The sequence below is a fragment of the Aspergillus viridinutans genome, assembly GCF_018404265.1.
Source record: "Aspergillus viridinutans IFM 47045 DNA, scaffold_10, whole genome shotgun sequence".
NCBI classification, from domain to species: domain Eukaryota; kingdom Fungi; phylum Ascomycota; class Eurotiomycetes; order Eurotiales; family Aspergillaceae; genus Aspergillus; species Aspergillus viridinutans.
Window position 1 is genome coordinate 1,069,248 of NW_025091226.1, and position 15,920 is coordinate 1,085,167.

At 49.8% G+C, this 15,920-nt stretch overlaps 8 protein-coding genes across 8 annotated transcripts; 5 read left to right on the plus strand and 3 right to left on the minus strand.

The window, feature by feature from the left end:
* Positions 1–357: 357 nt before the first annotated feature.
* Aspvir_002047 (putative chromosome segregation protein Cse1) lies at positions 358–3,683 on the plus strand (the record flags this gene model as incomplete). The annotated part of the gene is made up of 8 exons (XM_043273648.1): positions 358–427; positions 496–806; positions 862–1,032; positions 1,116–2,440; positions 2,494–2,576; positions 2,641–2,944; positions 3,002–3,181; positions 3,239–3,683. 8 exons carry the CDS (start codon positions 358–360, stop codon positions 3,681–3,683), a joined length of 2,889 nt encoding a protein of 962 aa, XP_043129583.1.
* A 361-nt stretch (positions 3,684–4,044) lies between these two features.
* Aspvir_002048 (peptide chain release factor family protein) lies at positions 4,045–4,713 on the minus strand (the record flags this gene model as incomplete). The annotated part of the gene is made up of 2 exons (XM_043273649.1): positions 4,045–4,437; positions 4,495–4,713. The coding sequence occupies 2 exons, from the start codon at positions 4,711–4,713 to the stop codon at positions 4,045–4,047; spliced, it is 612 nt and encodes a 203-aa protein (XP_043129584.1).
* Positions 4,714–6,251: 1,538 nt separating this feature from the next.
* Aspvir_002049 (serine palmitoyltransferase small subunit family protein) lies at positions 6,252–6,746 on the plus strand (the record flags this gene model as incomplete). The annotated part of the gene is made up of 2 exons (XM_043273650.1): positions 6,252–6,369; positions 6,502–6,746. The coding sequence occupies 2 exons, from the start codon at positions 6,252–6,254 to the stop codon at positions 6,744–6,746; spliced, it is 363 nt and encodes a 120-aa protein (XP_043129585.1).
* Positions 6,747–7,509: 763 nt separating this feature from the next.
* Positions 7,510–8,022, minus strand: Aspvir_002050 (uncharacterized protein; the record flags this gene model as incomplete). The annotated part of the gene is made up of 2 exons (XM_043273651.1): positions 7,510–7,767; positions 7,972–8,022. The coding sequence occupies 2 exons, from the start codon at positions 8,020–8,022 to the stop codon at positions 7,510–7,512; spliced, it is 309 nt and encodes a 102-aa protein (XP_043129586.1).
* Positions 8,023–8,619: 597 nt separating this feature from the next.
* On the plus strand, positions 8,620–9,501 carry Aspvir_002051 (dodecenoyl-CoA isomerase; the record flags this gene model as incomplete). The annotated part of the gene is made up of 2 exons (XM_043273652.1): positions 8,620–8,810; positions 8,865–9,501. The coding sequence occupies 2 exons, from the start codon at positions 8,620–8,622 to the stop codon at positions 9,499–9,501; spliced, it is 828 nt and encodes a 275-aa protein (XP_043129587.1).
* A 283-nt stretch (positions 9,502–9,784) lies between these two features.
* On the minus strand, positions 9,785–11,107 carry cdc123 (cell proliferation protein CDC123; the record flags this gene model as incomplete). Its single annotated transcript, XM_043273653.1, has 2 exons — positions 9,785–10,913; positions 10,980–11,107. The coding sequence occupies 2 exons, from the start codon at positions 11,105–11,107 to the stop codon at positions 9,785–9,787; spliced, it is 1,257 nt and encodes a 418-aa protein (XP_043129588.1).
* A 332-nt stretch (positions 11,108–11,439) lies between these two features.
* Aspvir_002053 (uncharacterized protein) lies at positions 11,440–13,912 on the plus strand (the record flags this gene model as incomplete). The annotated part of the gene is made up of 2 exons (XM_043273654.1): positions 11,440–11,582; positions 11,641–13,912. The coding sequence occupies 2 exons, from the start codon at positions 11,440–11,442 to the stop codon at positions 13,910–13,912; spliced, it is 2,415 nt and encodes an 804-aa protein (XP_043129589.1).
* Positions 13,913–14,234: 322 nt separating this feature from the next.
* On the plus strand, positions 14,235–15,588 carry Aspvir_002054 (CCDC90 family protein; the record flags this gene model as incomplete). Its single annotated transcript, XM_043273655.1, has 2 exons — positions 14,235–15,342; positions 15,413–15,588. The coding sequence occupies 2 exons, from the start codon at positions 14,235–14,237 to the stop codon at positions 15,586–15,588; spliced, it is 1,284 nt and encodes a 427-aa protein (XP_043129590.1).
* Positions 15,589–15,920: the final 332 nt, after the last annotated feature.

The following is a 15,920-nucleotide window of genomic DNA, read 5'->3' on the forward strand; positions in this document are numbered from 1 at the left end:
TGCCAAGGCACCTTTCCCCTCAAAGGATCGATGATGAACATGCTCTGGCGGAGATGGAAAAGGTTAATCCGTTCTATCACCTGATGGGCAGAAACACCCCGCCATCAGTGCTGACCGCCTTGTAAATTCCCAAAGCAACCAAAGCAACCGCTAAACAAACTGCCTCATATGAACTAAGCTCTGACAGCTTTGAGAAGGGCACTTTTTTGTACAGACAGGTTGAAGGAATCTCCTGCCCGCACCAAACTACTCAGACTTTCCCTTCTGTCACCTTTTCTTAAATTACCTATCTTTTGAAGGATTGTCACGCTGTTTTCTACGTGAGCTCTACCATAATTACACCCCGCTTCTCGAAAAATGGCTGCGGATCTCGGAGCTGTTGCCCAGCTCCTTGAAGCAAGCTTGGACCCGAGGCAAAACAAACAAGGTATGGGGAAATTACGCTTGTCTGACTTATATGTATATTCTGTGATGGATTGTCTGATTTTTTTGCAGCTGAGGCTACTCTTCGCCAAGAGGAACAGAAACCCGGCTTTTCTTTGCAGCTCCTCCAGATCACGGCATCTACTTCATACCCCTACAACACCCGCCTCGCCAGTGCTCTATGCTTCAAGAACTTTATTAAGCGAAACTGGACCGATGAGGATGGAAACTACAAACTCCAACTGGACGAGGTCGCGACGATCAAGCGGGAGCTGATCAGCTTGATGATTTCTGTTCCAGCAGGTATCCAGTCCCAGCTTGGTGAAGCTGTCAGCGTGATTGCCGACAGTGACTTCTGGGAGCGATGGGACACTCTTGTAGATGTGAGTAGTACGAACAGTTTCTTTGCCGCCCTGTAATTGTATTGACACTTCCTAGGATCTTGTTTCGAGACTCCAGCCAAAGAACCCCGCCGCCAATATCGGGGTCCTGCAAGTCGCACATTCAATCTTCAAAAGATGGAGGCCCTTGTTCCAGTCAAATGAGCTGTATACAGAGATCAACCACGTCCTAAACAAATTTGGGAACCCATTTTTAGCTCTCTTTGAGGTAAAGCTTCTCCTCTCATCGGTCACTCGGCAATCGCCATCATGGCACCATGATTACCTGACCATTATGCTGATTCTGATTAGGGCTTGGATTCTTTCCTCGAGGAGAACAAGTCGAACAAGGAAAATCTCATCCAGGGGTTTACACAATTCAATCTGATGGTGAAATTGCTGTTCGACCTCTCTTGCCATGATCTTCCTCCTATGTTTGAGGAAAACCTCTCAGGGATAGCTTCGCTTTTGCTTAAATATTTGACGTATGACAATGCCTTGCTTCACACAGACGACGACACTGAGGCCGGCCAATTAGAGTTCGTGCGGGCTGGGATTTTCGAGGCTCTGACGCTGTATGTACAGAAGTACATGGACGTATTCAGTTCCCATGTTGGTCAATTTGTGCAGAGCTCGTGGAGCTTCTTGACCACAATTGGCCAAGAAACAAAATATGACATTCTCGTCAGCAAAGCGCTTCAATTTTTGACTTCAGTTGCGGGTATGCCGGAACATGCATCGGTCTTCCAGGCAGAAGAGACCCTTGGCCAAATCGTCGAGAAAGTGGTCCTACCGAACGTGAGTCTGCGTGAGTCAGATGAGGAGCTTTTTGAAGATGAGCCTATTGAATTTATCCGGCGGGACCTTGAAGGATCGGATAGCGAAACGAGACGACGGGCTGCCACAGACTTCTTGAGACGGCTGGCAGAGCAATTCGAGGGGCCAGTTACTAAGGTCGTTCTCAGATACAGCGACCACTATCTTGCTGAATACGCGAAGAGCCCTTCGACGAATTGGAAGGCCAAGGACACTGCAGTTTATCTGTTCTCTGCAATTGCGGCCAAGGGAGTTCCCACAGCAAGCCACGGTGTCACCGCGACCAACCCCCTTGTCAGCATCACCGACTTCTTCCAGAAGTACCTCGCTGCGGACCTGGTTGTCGATGAAAGTGCCCACCCTATCCTCAAGGTCGATGCAATCAAGTACCTTTACCTCTTCCGCAGTATCATCACGAAAGACCAGTGGCAAGAAGTTCTTCCTTTGCTGGTCAAACATCTCGGTTCTCCGAACTTTGTTGTCTATACTTATGCAGCTATCGCCGTCGAAAGAGTGCTTTACCTTGCAGACAGCCAAGGTCAACCGATTATTGCTCCCGCCACTGTCACTCCTCTAGCGAAAGATCTTTTGCAGCACATTTTCTCATTGATCCAGAAGGACCCTGCCCCTGAGAAGGTGCAGGAGAATGAGTTCTTGATGAAATGTGCCATGAGAGTCCTGATTGTTATCAAAGAAGACGTGGTTCCATATACAGACATTGTTCTTCAACATCTCATTAACATCACTGATGTTATCAGTAAAAATCCAAGCAACCCCCGCTTCTATTATTTCCACTTCGAAGCGATGGGCGCATTCATTAGGTATGGGGATCATTCTTCGCTCTTTTCTCGATTTAGGGAGCTGACACATCCAGATTCGCTGCACCGGCCAATTCCGAGAAGCTCGAACAAGCGCTCTACCCACCTTTCGCAAATATCCTTCAGGGAGACGTTCAAGGTATGATACAATCAGAAAGGGACAGGAGACTAAGGGGCATGCTTGAGTGCTGACATATGTGCAGAATTCATGCCATACGTCTTCCAGCTCTTTGCGGCTCTTTTGGAAGCCAACCCTTCGGGGTCCCTGCCCAACTACTACCAGAACCTGATCGCTCCCATCCTCATGCCTGTTATGTGGGAGTCGAAGGGCAACATTCCTGCCCTTGTCCGTCTACTGTCTTCTATTATCCCTCGTGGCTCTCAGTTCATCTTGGAAAACCAGCAACTGGTCCCAATCCTTGGTATCTTCCAAAAATTGCTCTCCACCAAAGCCAATGAAGGCTTTGGATTTGACCTTTTGGAGAGTGTCGTCGCAAACTTCCCACCGTAAGTGGATAACGGGACGATCGATCTTGTCTATTATATACTGACGCCTTCTTCTAGCACGGCATTGGAGCAGTATTTCGTCTCTATCATGCAGGTCATTCTCACTCGCCTTCAAAGCTCCAAGACCGAGCATCTCACTCTCAGATTTGTCCGCTTCTATCACTTCATCTCCGCTCATGACGACAAGGCCTATAGTGCGGATTACTTTATCCAGGCCACAGATAAAGTCCAAGCAGAGTATGTCAAGATGATTCAGTGTATGACCGATTTCTAACATATACTGACAAACAATAGCCTTTTCACCCCCATCTATCTCAACATTATTCTCCCTGAAACGCAGAAACTCGCACGTCCATTGGACCGCAAGACTGCCGTGCTGTCTTTCACAAAGACCCTTGCAAACTCAGAAGCATTTGCAAATCGATACAAGAAGGGATGGGGCTTCACATGTGAGGCTTTACTGAAGTTGTTGGAGCTTCCCCCTCTTCCCGCCAGCAAGGATGACATCATTGCCGAACATGACGTTGAAGATATGGCTTTTGGAGTGGGTTTCACAGCGTTGAACACTGTGCGACCACAAACCAGGGACCCATGGCCGGACACGGGCGCTGATCTCAAGGCCTGGGTTGGCAGATACTTGAAGGAGGCCGACAAGAAGCATAATGGACGGGTCTCTGCGTGCGTACAAGAGCGCCTGGGAGCCGAGGCGCGGACAGTGTTGAGCAGCTACATTGCATGAGCGGTAGCAGAAGATGTGCATGGTCTGCATTCGGCGCCCAAGTCGACAAGCAAACCGAGTCAACAAGAAAAGTGACAACTAACACATTCATGCCTTTTATGACAATTTTCCCATAATTCTTAGAGTTTCCAGCTTGGCTCATGTACTTGTGCATAGAGTACACAAAATCATCTTTGGGACTTACACGGGAGACGTTCAATTGATCCTTAAAAGTGTCTGTTTTGCCCACAAGATGGGTGCAAGACCAGACCGGCAGTAGCACAGTGAGGCGAAGTGTAGACCTGCTATTTCGCAGCTAGACGGAGCCACGTAGTGACCCTTCGAGAGAAATACAGCAGACGACCGATCATCTGAGCTGCTTCTATTCAGCGGTGTGGTTATCAGAAGTTCCCTCGGTGGTAGAATTTTGAGCACCCAGGCGATAGTCATGCGCCACTCCTTGGCCCTCTGTACCGTCCCCTGCGTCATCTTCTAAGTCGACCTCGTCCCCATCCTCATGCTCGTTGTCTTGCGACCCCTTCTCTAACTCCCGATACTTCCGCCGAGTCTTCTTCATCTTGCTCGCCTTCTTCTTGCGTGCGCGCTCCGCCCGAATGGCATTCCGACTTGCATCGCCCTTTAGCAACTCCTCGACTTTATCAGCCAAGATCTGCCGAGCGATTTTCTCATTCTGGGACCGGGAGCGGGTGGCTTGGGATTTCACCACTATACCGGTGGGTTTGTGGATGAGCTGGACGGCGGAGTTGGTTTTGTTCTGTTGGGGTTGTTAGCGAGCGGGCATGACATCAAGGGGAGGGTGAACGTAGCGTACAATCTTCTGGCCTCCTGGGCCGGTGCCCTTGAGGTAGGATACCGTCAAGTCGGCATCGTCGATTTTGAGTCGGGGAGGGAGCTGTTTTGCGGAGAGGGACGAGGCGAGGGTGAAGGAGCGGCGGATCGAGGGTGGTGGGTGGATGGCTCTGGGTAAGAGGAAGGTCCTTAGGATGGATATGCTTTGTTGCAGTGTTGTCGCTGATGCGGGGTGTGGCATTGTTTCATTTTGTCTGTCTGTGAGGTTGGTTGGATAGGTAGGTTAGGTTGAGCGGGCGGTCAGTGCAGGATGATTTTAAGAAGCTACGCATATCTTTCGGGCTACCTTGTGTCAATGGCGATATCTTGTTCTGAAAACATGACATAACTTTCTGTACATTTTAGAGTAATAAACTCCTTTCTTCTCACTGCTTGTAAGTAAAATCTGTTACGTTTCGCAGAGGACTGTCGGATCGAAATAAAAGATTACTTGGTCGGGAGTCTCTATTATGGTTACGGTATAAGAATTGGGACTGGTCCTATATCATCGAATCACGACGACGAGACCTTAGCAAAATACTAATGATATTGACCATGCGTTGACAACAATGGTGATCGTGAGAGGGAATAGCTTCGTTGGGGATGCTACAGATGCCAAGCAGAGGCTGACGTACACTCAATCCATAAAGATTATTATGATGAAATCTCGGATCCTCGTCGATAATGCATGCCCCTGCATAACTATGTTGACAAATCTGACATATCTGTCATGACCTGCGGGAATCTAGGTTATGTTCTAGACGTCCATGTCCATATTAATTCAAATCAGGATGGAGTAGTAGTAGTAAGTAGCTAGAGTCCTGGACCCTGAAGTGGAACCAAGTGGGTTAGGTTTCTCCTGCGTAGTTATCGTCATCGAAACGTCTTACCCGGTGAAAACATCCTTTTCTCAAGTGGATATCCCGAATTATAGTATTAATTATTATCCCAGATGTTCCTTTGAAATATCTAGATTAATTCGTACAATCGTACTTCGTAGTCGTACTCGTATGCCTGAACCAAGTAAGGTTGGTGGTTCGATGTTACGCATCAAACCTATCTCTCCACATGTTGATCTTCTCCCGGTCAACCATTGTCCCCGCACAGCTTGTTCTGCAAATTCCTCAAGCTGATGATCTACTCGATCAGCACTTGTTTACTACACCGAGAGGGTTGATCATTATTCTCGAATCTTGACACCTGTCAGTTATCTTTATCTTCCAAATCGAGCATTCTGACCAATTGATTGACTACGTCAACATTTTAATTGAATCTCGCCACTTCAAAGTTCAATCTGCCTTGAACTGGGAGTTGTTGTCAACCCTAGGTTTAAGAAGCCTCAAGGTACCGCCGCTACTCTGGTAATTTCCACTATTTGCTCCACAGTTACATTGACCGACCGCTGACTACTTTCCCAATCAGACCAGACCAGGAGATAATGGAAGCCTAGAGCAATAATTCTACCTTATTGTGAGCTTCTTCGACAAGCAATTCTGTTCATTTGAAATATCTTACTTCTTACCCTCGAACGACCTCAAGCAATTATCGCCCTTTTACGCGCCAAGTCCTCCGATACAAAATCTCCCGCAGAAGTGTGACCACTAAGGGGTACAGACAGGGACAGAGGGGAAAAAAGACACCGTTCTCATATAAGAAAAAAAATATCAGTCTTCAGTCGTTGACCCCGTTGTCTATCCGCATTCAATTGTTCAGAGTCAATCAAGTCAAATCGCGTCAACCATGGCTCCTCTTCTATGGATAACAACTGCTTTGGTGCGGTGGTTTCGCCTGAAGGTTTATCAATATGAGGTGACTTTCGCTATATATATGCTCACCCCTACCGAAAAATTCATCTTTAGTATGTTGTCTCCCTTTGCCCTGGATGATCGACCTCTCTGGCTATCTTTCTCTCCAATTGACTGCAATGTGGAGGACGCCTCTGAAGTGCTGCTGTTGTTTGCAATTGCTAAGAACCATTGTTTCTTGACAGACTCACTACTCCTTACCCTCATCACTATGATCATCACCGGCGTCTACGTCTACCTTCCCGACCATATCAGAGCCATCTACGGCCATCTCTATTACTACTGGGCGGGTGAACGCCCGTTCATCTCGGCGGGCCTCCCTTCCATCGGCGCGGTATTCCGCGATAATACCACCAAGACCTTGGAGATGGTGTATGACACGGTCACAGATGCTGCCGCAACAGCCACTGGTCCAATCGCTGAATTGTGACCATCTATCCTTCTTGTGCGACCCTGATTACATACTACCCGTTATCCTGGCCTCAAGTCGATTCACGTACGCTTCTCAGTACCGTCTCCTCTTGCCCTCCTAGATGACGAGCGTGTCGCAGCTTTCTATTCTTAGCATTCTTGTTATCGGTCTTTTGCATACAAAGGCGTTGTGAAAGGACTCTTCTTTTCCTATTATGCGTTCGAACAAATAACCAGAAGCAGGTGGGCGTATACCCCTAGGAGTTCTTTTTGCCCTTCTGTGTATCCTTTCAACGGTTATGTTTATTGAAAACCAGCCCTTTCTGGCCAGGTAGAAATGACATGATACCCAATTGGCACGTTTTTTCGATTGCCCGTATATCTTTTGCCCAGTTTGGAGACGCTTGGTTTGTCAGCAGAGAAGGCGAAGACGCTACGATTTGTCCGATCCAGTGCGTAACGGAAAAGGCAGTCTTGTATAGCAAACCATGTAGACTCAGCCAATTAATGAGATAAAACATAGAAAACAAGACAAAACTCCTAATATGCCCAGAGAAGAGTGTTATACAAAATGGCAATCATACATCGTACATGTGTCACTGCCACTCTGGCCATTTCGCCATGCCACATGTCCGGCCATTCTGGACCTCGCAGAACGCCCTTATCCCTTTTCTTCCCTTCTATTTTCCAGCTTAGCAGCCTTCAGTTTATAAGACCCAATGTCCTCATCCGGATAATCGGACCTCACACGCCATGGTATATATCATCCCCTCAGATGAATTTCACTCCGCATTCTCAGCCCGAGCAGCTACTTGCGCCTGCGCCTGCGCCTCCATCGCCTCCCGCTGCAACCGTCGCTCACGCCGGACCGCATCTACCGTCCTCATCCGTGCCAGCTCCCGATCAATCTCTTCCTTCTCGAGTGGGATCTTGTGCGATTGCTCGGCGGTGGGCCAGAAACCCTGTACGTTGAATCGATCGTCGAGATTTGTGCCGAAGTAGTACATCCAGCCGATGGGGAAGATGACATACATGCCGAACTATGGAGGTGGGTTAGTGGGGGCTGGTTCAGTGGGAGATAGAAGGGGGGGGGGGGGGGGGGGTTTGGGGGGGNGGGGGGGGGGGGGGGGGGGGGGGGGGGGGGGGGGGGGGGGGGGGGGGGGGGGGGGGGGGGGGGGGGGGGGGGGGGGGGGGGGGGGGGGGGGGGTCTTTGCGGAAGCGAACGCAAGGGAATAGATATGTACCTTGAAGACTTCGAGGTTGCCCCCTTGTAATCTGCGCAGGATGGCCGACATTGTGAGTTGATGTGATGGAATGGGGTACTGTTAGAGAGGTGTATGGTCCGGAGATGCGGTGTTTGATAGAGAGGATGAATTGTATGCTCTGTTTTTGGTATTGCAAAGCTCTCTTTTTATGTGCTAATTGCTAATTCGACGAGCAGTGACACATGCGGCGTTCTTCTCATGCATTGGACTTGATATCAGAGTCCGCGGACTTCCATCGGCCCACCAATGTCACGGAACTTTTGGTGAGAGGAAGATCAGCGGTTGCTGCAAACAGGACAAACAAAGCCACGTGCGGGTCACCTGACCTGAAATGTATCTGCCAGCAAGCCTCGGCTGGCAGCTCGGACCGTCGGCCTCCCCGCAATAATGAGAGTCGGTTCGGTGATCCTGCTCCTTTGCCGTTGAGGAATGAGGACGTGAGGATAGCCCGGATCGTTAGGGAGCTAAGAATCTGGTATTTATCTTGAGCGTCGCTGGTCGATCTCCTGTCTCTGCTTCTTGACACTAAGTATTTCCGTTGTCCACATATCTGGGGCTCTTAATTTAACACAACCGGACCGCCTCGTTAAATTTAACGTCGGCAACGCCCTTTATTCGTGTTTCAAAATGGCAGCCGAAGACCTTAGCACTCTCACATACCTAGATCGTATTGCGATCATCACATTCAATCGCCCCGAGAAGTTGAACGCCCTCAATGCGGACCTCTACTATCTGCTTGGTGATCATTTACGGGAGATTGAGAAGCGAGACGATATCTTCATCACCATCCTGACGGGAACTGGTCGTTACTTCTCAGCGTAAGCACAGTTACCTTTTTCTCAGCTGCTCCTCCACCACTAACTTCCCATTAGCGGAGCAGACGTGACCTCCACCCGGCCAGGCGGCAGCCTGAACAGCGACTCCCGGCGAGAGGTTACCCGTACCTTCGTCGTCAACAACCTCGACCTCACCCGCACCGTCTACAACCACCCCAAGATCCTCGTCGCCGCACTCAATGGCCCAGCAGTCGGTCTCTCTGCAGCCCTCGTCGCCTTGGCCGACTTCGTCTACGCCGCCCCGCACACCTTCCTCCTGACCCCATTCTCCTCCCTCGGGCTCGTCACCGAGGGCGGCGCCTCCCGCGCCTTCGTAGAGCGCCTGGGTATTGCCAAGGCCAACGAAGCGCTCATCATGAGCAAGCGGATCACCTGCGAGGAGCTGGTGGCCACCGGCTTCGTGAACAAGGTCATCTCCGCTCCGTCCGGTAAATCCGATGACTCGGCGGGGTTCCTTAAGAAGGTCCTCGAGGAAGTCGACGATCGTCTGGGTACGCATCTGAACCAGTCGAGTTTGCTCAAGATCAAAGAGCTCATTCGTCGTCCGGAGCGGGAGCTGCTGGACCGTCAGAATACGTATGAGGTTTTTGCCGGCATGGAGCGGTTCGTTAAGGGGTATCCGCAGGAGGAATTTCGCAAGTTGGCCTCGGGTGAGAAGCGGCATAAGCTGTAGATGCTGGGTTTTTCATTGTAGATATGGCGACAGCATTGTTCCTTGGACAATGTGATTCATTGTCAAGGGATTTCGATTTGGACATTTCCCTGCGATGGATCCTACGCAACAGCGAAATTATGAAACATAGAGATCTTGCCATAACCAGGAATCAATTCCTCAAACTGAAACGCTATTTATACATGTAGCTTTTCCCTGTTTTACCAGTTCCAAAACGCCGTCCCCGTGAACCAAGGAGCTTCTCTATCGAAAGTCATAGTAGCAAAAAGTAAGTGGAATGTAGCTATCGCCCATCGTCACTGTCCGTATCCTCCTGCGTCTGCTTGGCTAGAATGTCCTGCCATTTACCCAAGAATTCACTCATACCACCTGGCCCAGAAAGAGACACATCAACAACTTCTCTGGGCAATTTATGGGCGGAGTACTGAGGGGTACTGAAAGAATATGCCTCCGGGTCATCACGCTTCACGAGACGGAATTCCGGGAGGAACGGCGAGTCTTCTCCATCGTCCGCGCGCTCAACCTCTTCTTCTTCTGACTCGGAACCCTCATCTCCATTTACGTCCTCCGCTATGGAGTTGGCCCCGTTGAGAGAGAGTCGAACAAAGCTTTCCTCGGGGGCGTCTGCGTCCTCTTCCTCTATTCCGATGGGATCCTTCATCTGCAAGATTTCCAGCCAACTAAACAAAAGCGGGTCCGTTCTATCAGCCCAAGGGTTGATGTCGATAAGCCACACGCGCTGGTGCGGCTCAGGGATATACACGTCAAAGACGAAGTTGGGGTCTGGAAATGTGTCCTTGAGCTTGTCGTCGAAGAAAGCCTGGATGCGTGATCGAAGGGTATCGCGCAGCGAGAAGAGGAAGTCGAAATGATTCTGGTCGCGCTGGCACATGCACAAAAGCACGCGGTTACGTACAAAGCAACGGAATTCAAGAGAGGGATTGAAGTTGACATATTTGCGGAGGACTAGGTGGTAAGGGATATCGGGCTGGGTGGCGGGCGCCTCGGAAGAATCGTCTGTATCGGGCACGCAGCCATCAAATGGATGCTCCAAGTCGTGTGTAATGAAGTCGCTGCTCTTCAGGAGGAGGTAGATATCATTTGGTGTTCGACATTGAAGATCGTTCGTCGCTGACATCCACACAGCGTCCTTTGGCGCACTCCAGTTCAACTTTGGTGTTACTTTGCCGCCAAACTCCGAGATGGTTGACTTGATCTGGGAGTGGATTTCTTGCCATTCAACGGATGGATCTGGCTCCTCGTCTGCGCCGTCGTCGGAAAATGTGTCTAGGTCATCTTCACCCTGTGGCGGGGTGGTCTCTGGTGGTAGAACGATTCCATCGGCGCGGAGGTAGGACAAGAATGAAGGCGTCAAAGGTATAGCACGAGATTTTGGGGTGAGTGCGCGGTATCTAGTCCATGATGCTGCTAGTTAACTTCATGAACTTTCAAACGCTTGAGGAGCATGAGGAGCATACCGAGGTTGCCAGTGATGATAAGAGCAATGAAGGATGTGAGAGTAAGTGACTGGGGGAAAGGGTAGCCTCTGCGGCTGCGCCGCTGAAGACTCAGCCGGAGCCTGTGTATCAGGATCTAGAAGCGGCATGATCGTTGTTGATTCACAAAGCAAAAGGATAGATAAAGAAATATATGAGGGGCAAAGATCCTCGATTTATCCATATCTATGAGCATTTTAGTGACTCAGCGGGGCTTTGCCGTCCTTCATTGGAAGGTAGGTACATACCGTTTGTGGATTAGTCAAATACAATCTGTCACGTATTGTAAGATTGTAAGATCGATTACTGCTGGATGCCACGTGTGGTGCCTGAGGCACTATTATTGATGATCATTGCTTGCGGCACAGCTAAGCTGTCATCAGCCATTGTCTTTTCTGTGTTGTTGGCCTTTTCTCGTCCAGCATCCTGTGTGCCCGTCAATATGGCGTCGGCCGGTCCGGATCCGCAAAGCCTCAAGTCATGGCAGGATGCCTTCCAGTACCCAATCCCCACGGTTCGCCATCTGGAACAGGAGCTACGTCGGGACATCGCGAGCAACAAGGAGAGGCTCCGGGCTCTCGTGGGGTAAGTGTTCAGCGAGACAATTGGGTGGAATGATCGCTAATTTTAAAATCGCACTCAGGACGAGGTATCGAGAGCTCGTTGGGACTGCCGAAACAATTGTCCTGATGAACCGCGAGATTCAGGAGGTGGACTCGACTTTGGCCGATATTGGACGAAGATGCAACCCGCGATTGATCGAGAGGATGCATGCGCACATGAATCAGATAAAGGATGATGCTCAGGATAAGGGTAAGAAGCTCGGGCTCTCGGGCTTTGCAGTTCAGGGAATTGATTCGAGTACAGAAACAGAAAGACGAGCATTGGGGGCTCAGCTTTCACTTCTCCACCGCTGCACACAGGCGATTGCACATCTTCTGAGAAAGCGCGGTTCTCCACTGCTGATGGCGAAACTACTGGTTGTTTCTCGCCTTCTTCACAAAACCCTTTCACAGCAGAAGACCATCCCACCATTTCTGGACAATTTGCGGAGCCAGTTAGCGTCCCTTCGACGGACACTCCTGAAGAGAATTGACAAGCGACTCGCGTCCGCAAAGTCCACCGTTGACGATACAATCGAGTCATTGGCCGCTTATTGCCTAGCGACGAGCTCCTCATCAGACGATGCTATTCGCCATTTTCACCACATTCGCCTGGATGTCATTGGAAACCTGCTGGGACTTACTGAGTCGTCAGGCGAGAATGTTCCGAACGCTCTACAGCTCTACATCCAAACTCTGCAGATGTCGAAGACTCTGCTTTCTCGTCGATTGTCAGATGTGCTCAATAAGTTGAAAGCAAGACCTATCTTGGCCGATCCTGACATTCTCAACCTTGATGAACTGAATGTTGACGTGCTGGGACGTTGGGTAGCTGCAGACGTCAAGAATTTCACTCCCTGGATCAAACTAAGTGAGCTGTCGAAATCAGAAGCCAAGAAGACAATCAAACAGTGGTCAAGGCAAGCGTTCGACGCTTTCGTCAAAGGCTGCAGTCACACCTTGACAGACTGGTACAGTTTCTCTGAATTACTCGCTCTTCGTCGCAAAACTTTGGAGTTATGGCTTAGCTCCTGGGGCTCAACACCTACTCATTCGCCCTTGAACGTCCTAGAAGGCATTCGATCTGCTTTCAATGAGCGGCTCAGCCAAATATTATCAGATCAGGCCAAAGAGTTGGAGCGGTTCGGCCAAGCTGTCTCTTCTGTGGTCACAAATTGGGACACCAACGAACACGTTGAGACTCTCTCCCTCTGGAAAGACGAACTAATCAACCTTGACTTCTCAGATGGTGCGGCCGCATTCAAACAAACAATCGCAGATAGATTGCTTGGCCGAGACGCAGACGTATCCGCAGTGTTAGCGAAGTACGAGACCTGGCTTGCGGCCATTGGCAAGTCCAAGGAGCATATCAATGAGATGAAACGAGTGCGATGGACCGACATCCTCGAGGAAGGAGAAGAGGAGGATGCAGACATGGATATAACGGCTATATTAAACGACGACGATACTGCATTGCTGAAAGACGCGCTCCAGCAATCTGTTCGGGAGTCGTTCAACTACGTGCAGTCATCCTTCGCCGAGATTCTCAATTCCTTTGGATCTTCTCATCGACACAAAAAAGCCGCCTTCCTGCTAAAACTCATTAGACTGGTTAGGAAGGACCTCCCTGTTGACTTCATTTCCAGCAATTTCGTCTTTTCAAAAGAGATCGTCCCTCAGCTGCAAGAAATCCTTACCGCACAGGTGGTCACACTTACAGAGCCATTAAATATATGGCCCAAACGCGCGTCGCAAACAAATAAAATATTACCTGGTCGGAGCCTTTGGGAGGGTGACCCTGAACTTCCGGTTCAGCCTTCACCGGCAATTTTCAAGTTCCTGCGACGTCTCGTAGACACAATGGATGGCTACGGCTTAGGGCTTTGGGACGTGTCTACTACTCAAGCGCTGAAAGGAGGATTGCGAAAAGAGCTTGGGGCCACCGCCGCAGCTATTCTTAAGGCTTTGGAGTCGGTACATGATCAAGAGGAAAGCACAGCATCGAAAGAAGCCCAAACAGTCGAGAATGGAGATACTGATGAAATCCGACAATCGGAAGCCGAATTTGCAATCGGAGCGCAGAACACCGACGATTACAAGTGTCAGCTGTATTTCGATCTAGTCTACTTGAGCAATGCTCTGGCGACCGCGGAGCCGTCTAGAGACTTTTTGTCAGACGCTGTCGAAAGCCTCTGCAGCAGTCTAGACTCGAATCCGAAGACGGTCAAAACTATGGAGCAACGAGCTCATGACTATTGGAAACGAACGCATCTGTTGTTCGGGCTTCTGGCAGTGGGACTAGAGCAATCATAACCGAATCAGACTAACATTTTGTATATATCATCTTGTTATGCACATACATAACCATAACCATAGCCTTCTTTCGCAAGAACCGAGTTCGATGCATTGTCTAAGAATATAAAAAACCAAAACTACCTTCACCAACTGGCAACGCCCTAAGCCATCATTATTCCGCGGCTTCTTCACCGCCCACGTCACGTTCCGACCCGCAAGCAACTTCGCCGCGGGAAAGCCAGAATGCCCTCTTGCCAACTTCCTACCTGTGTACGCAACCCACTACAACTTCAATACATGCTTTCACGAATGATCTGGCGGTAGCACCAACTTTTCCATCATGGCTTCCCCACGGTTACCATTTCTGTATCCGCATTTGATGCGCGCGATTAGAACATGCGAACCGTCCACCTACCGCACGATTCGGAGTCCCTCACATAACCGTACGTTTCACGCCAGTCGATCTCGCGCCCAGGAAGCATATCACCGGCGCTATGGGCCCGCTGCTGAGGCCAACTTGCCTCCTCCTTCGAAACCCAAGGAAGAGTTGTCCAAAGAGCAAGAGTCGAAATCGCCAGCGACGAAGGACGGCAATCGCAAACTTGAGCAATCGCGGCCACAAGATGGTACCAAGAGAAACGTTCTGGACGCTTCACATGAGAAGGATGACGACCCAAAGACAGCGCAACCTCGTGAGAGTCAGTCTGCGAATGACTCGCAGGTACAGGAGGAGTCCGAGCTCGACCTTGATGACGCTCCCGATATCCATGCTGTCTCCCCAGTTCCCACCGAAAGTCCAAGTCAAGATCGACACAAACCTAATTCCCTCAACGATAACCCACTCGACGGCGTTCTCCATATGCCATCTCCTTCATCCCCATTGACTCCAACAGAAACATCTCCATCCGCTAATAAACCGCACCTGGCTCCTGCCCCATATGTCCATCACTTCGATACCTACTCGCTCGTCTGCGACTTATCAAAAGGCGGCTTTACGGAAGCGCAATCCATCACCATCATGAAGGCTATAAGAACTATTTTGCACAACAATCTGGACATTGCCAGGCAAAGCCTGACTTCTAAATCTGATGTCGAGAATGAGACCTATCTGTTCAAAGCGGCTTGTTCGGAGCTCCAGTCTTCCCTCCAGACAGCTCGAAATTCCGAAATGCAGAGGCAGCGTGCGTCTAGAGCACAGTTAGAACACGAGGCGGATATTCTCTCCCAGCGCCTGAACCAGGAGCTTGCAGGGTTGAAAGACGACATCAAGGGAATGTTCAACGACCACAAGATGACGACCCGAGAACAGCAACGAAGCATTGATACGTCGGTACAGGAACTTAATTATAAAATTACCGTCTCGTTGAATAGCGACGGCAAAAGTGAAATTGAAGGTCTCCGGTGGATTCTGACCAGGAGAGCTGCCATGGCTGTTGCTACAAGTGCCTGTAGGTCGTCCCCTTTTTGCTCCTTGGAAAGAACTCATCGTCGTCAGACCTGAGGCTAACCTACATCTAGTCATGATCATTATTTTCCTCAAGTACTACTCCGTGCGCAAAGCGCAGGAAACCGCTGAGAAGAAGAGAGAGGCCCCCGCCAAAGAGACCACCGAAAAGAGAGTTGCTCAAGAAGCCGCCCCGCCGCCTACGCTACCTGCTGTCCCAGAGATTATTGTCAGCGAGTCTCTAGGTTGATGACAATACAAGCGTCGTTCTAGCGCGCTCCGGTCGGTCGTTGGCTTATTGTTCTGCTGGTGTTTTATGGTTCTTTCAGCCCTTCATACTAGACTTTCCTTTCGCTGTATTTTCTTTTCCTTTGTGCTTGACACCTGGTCGTTGGTCCTTGCACGGACTCGTTACAGCACCACTTCGATACCCGGCAGATATTATAGAGGCTTGAGCAGATAGACGGATGGATACCGAGTCATTATTCGTTTCTTGTATTGATCATTGTACCTGTACTTATCTATCATTCTATATATTATAAACAAGACTCACGGACGAGCGAGCGGAGCCTTCACCGTCAT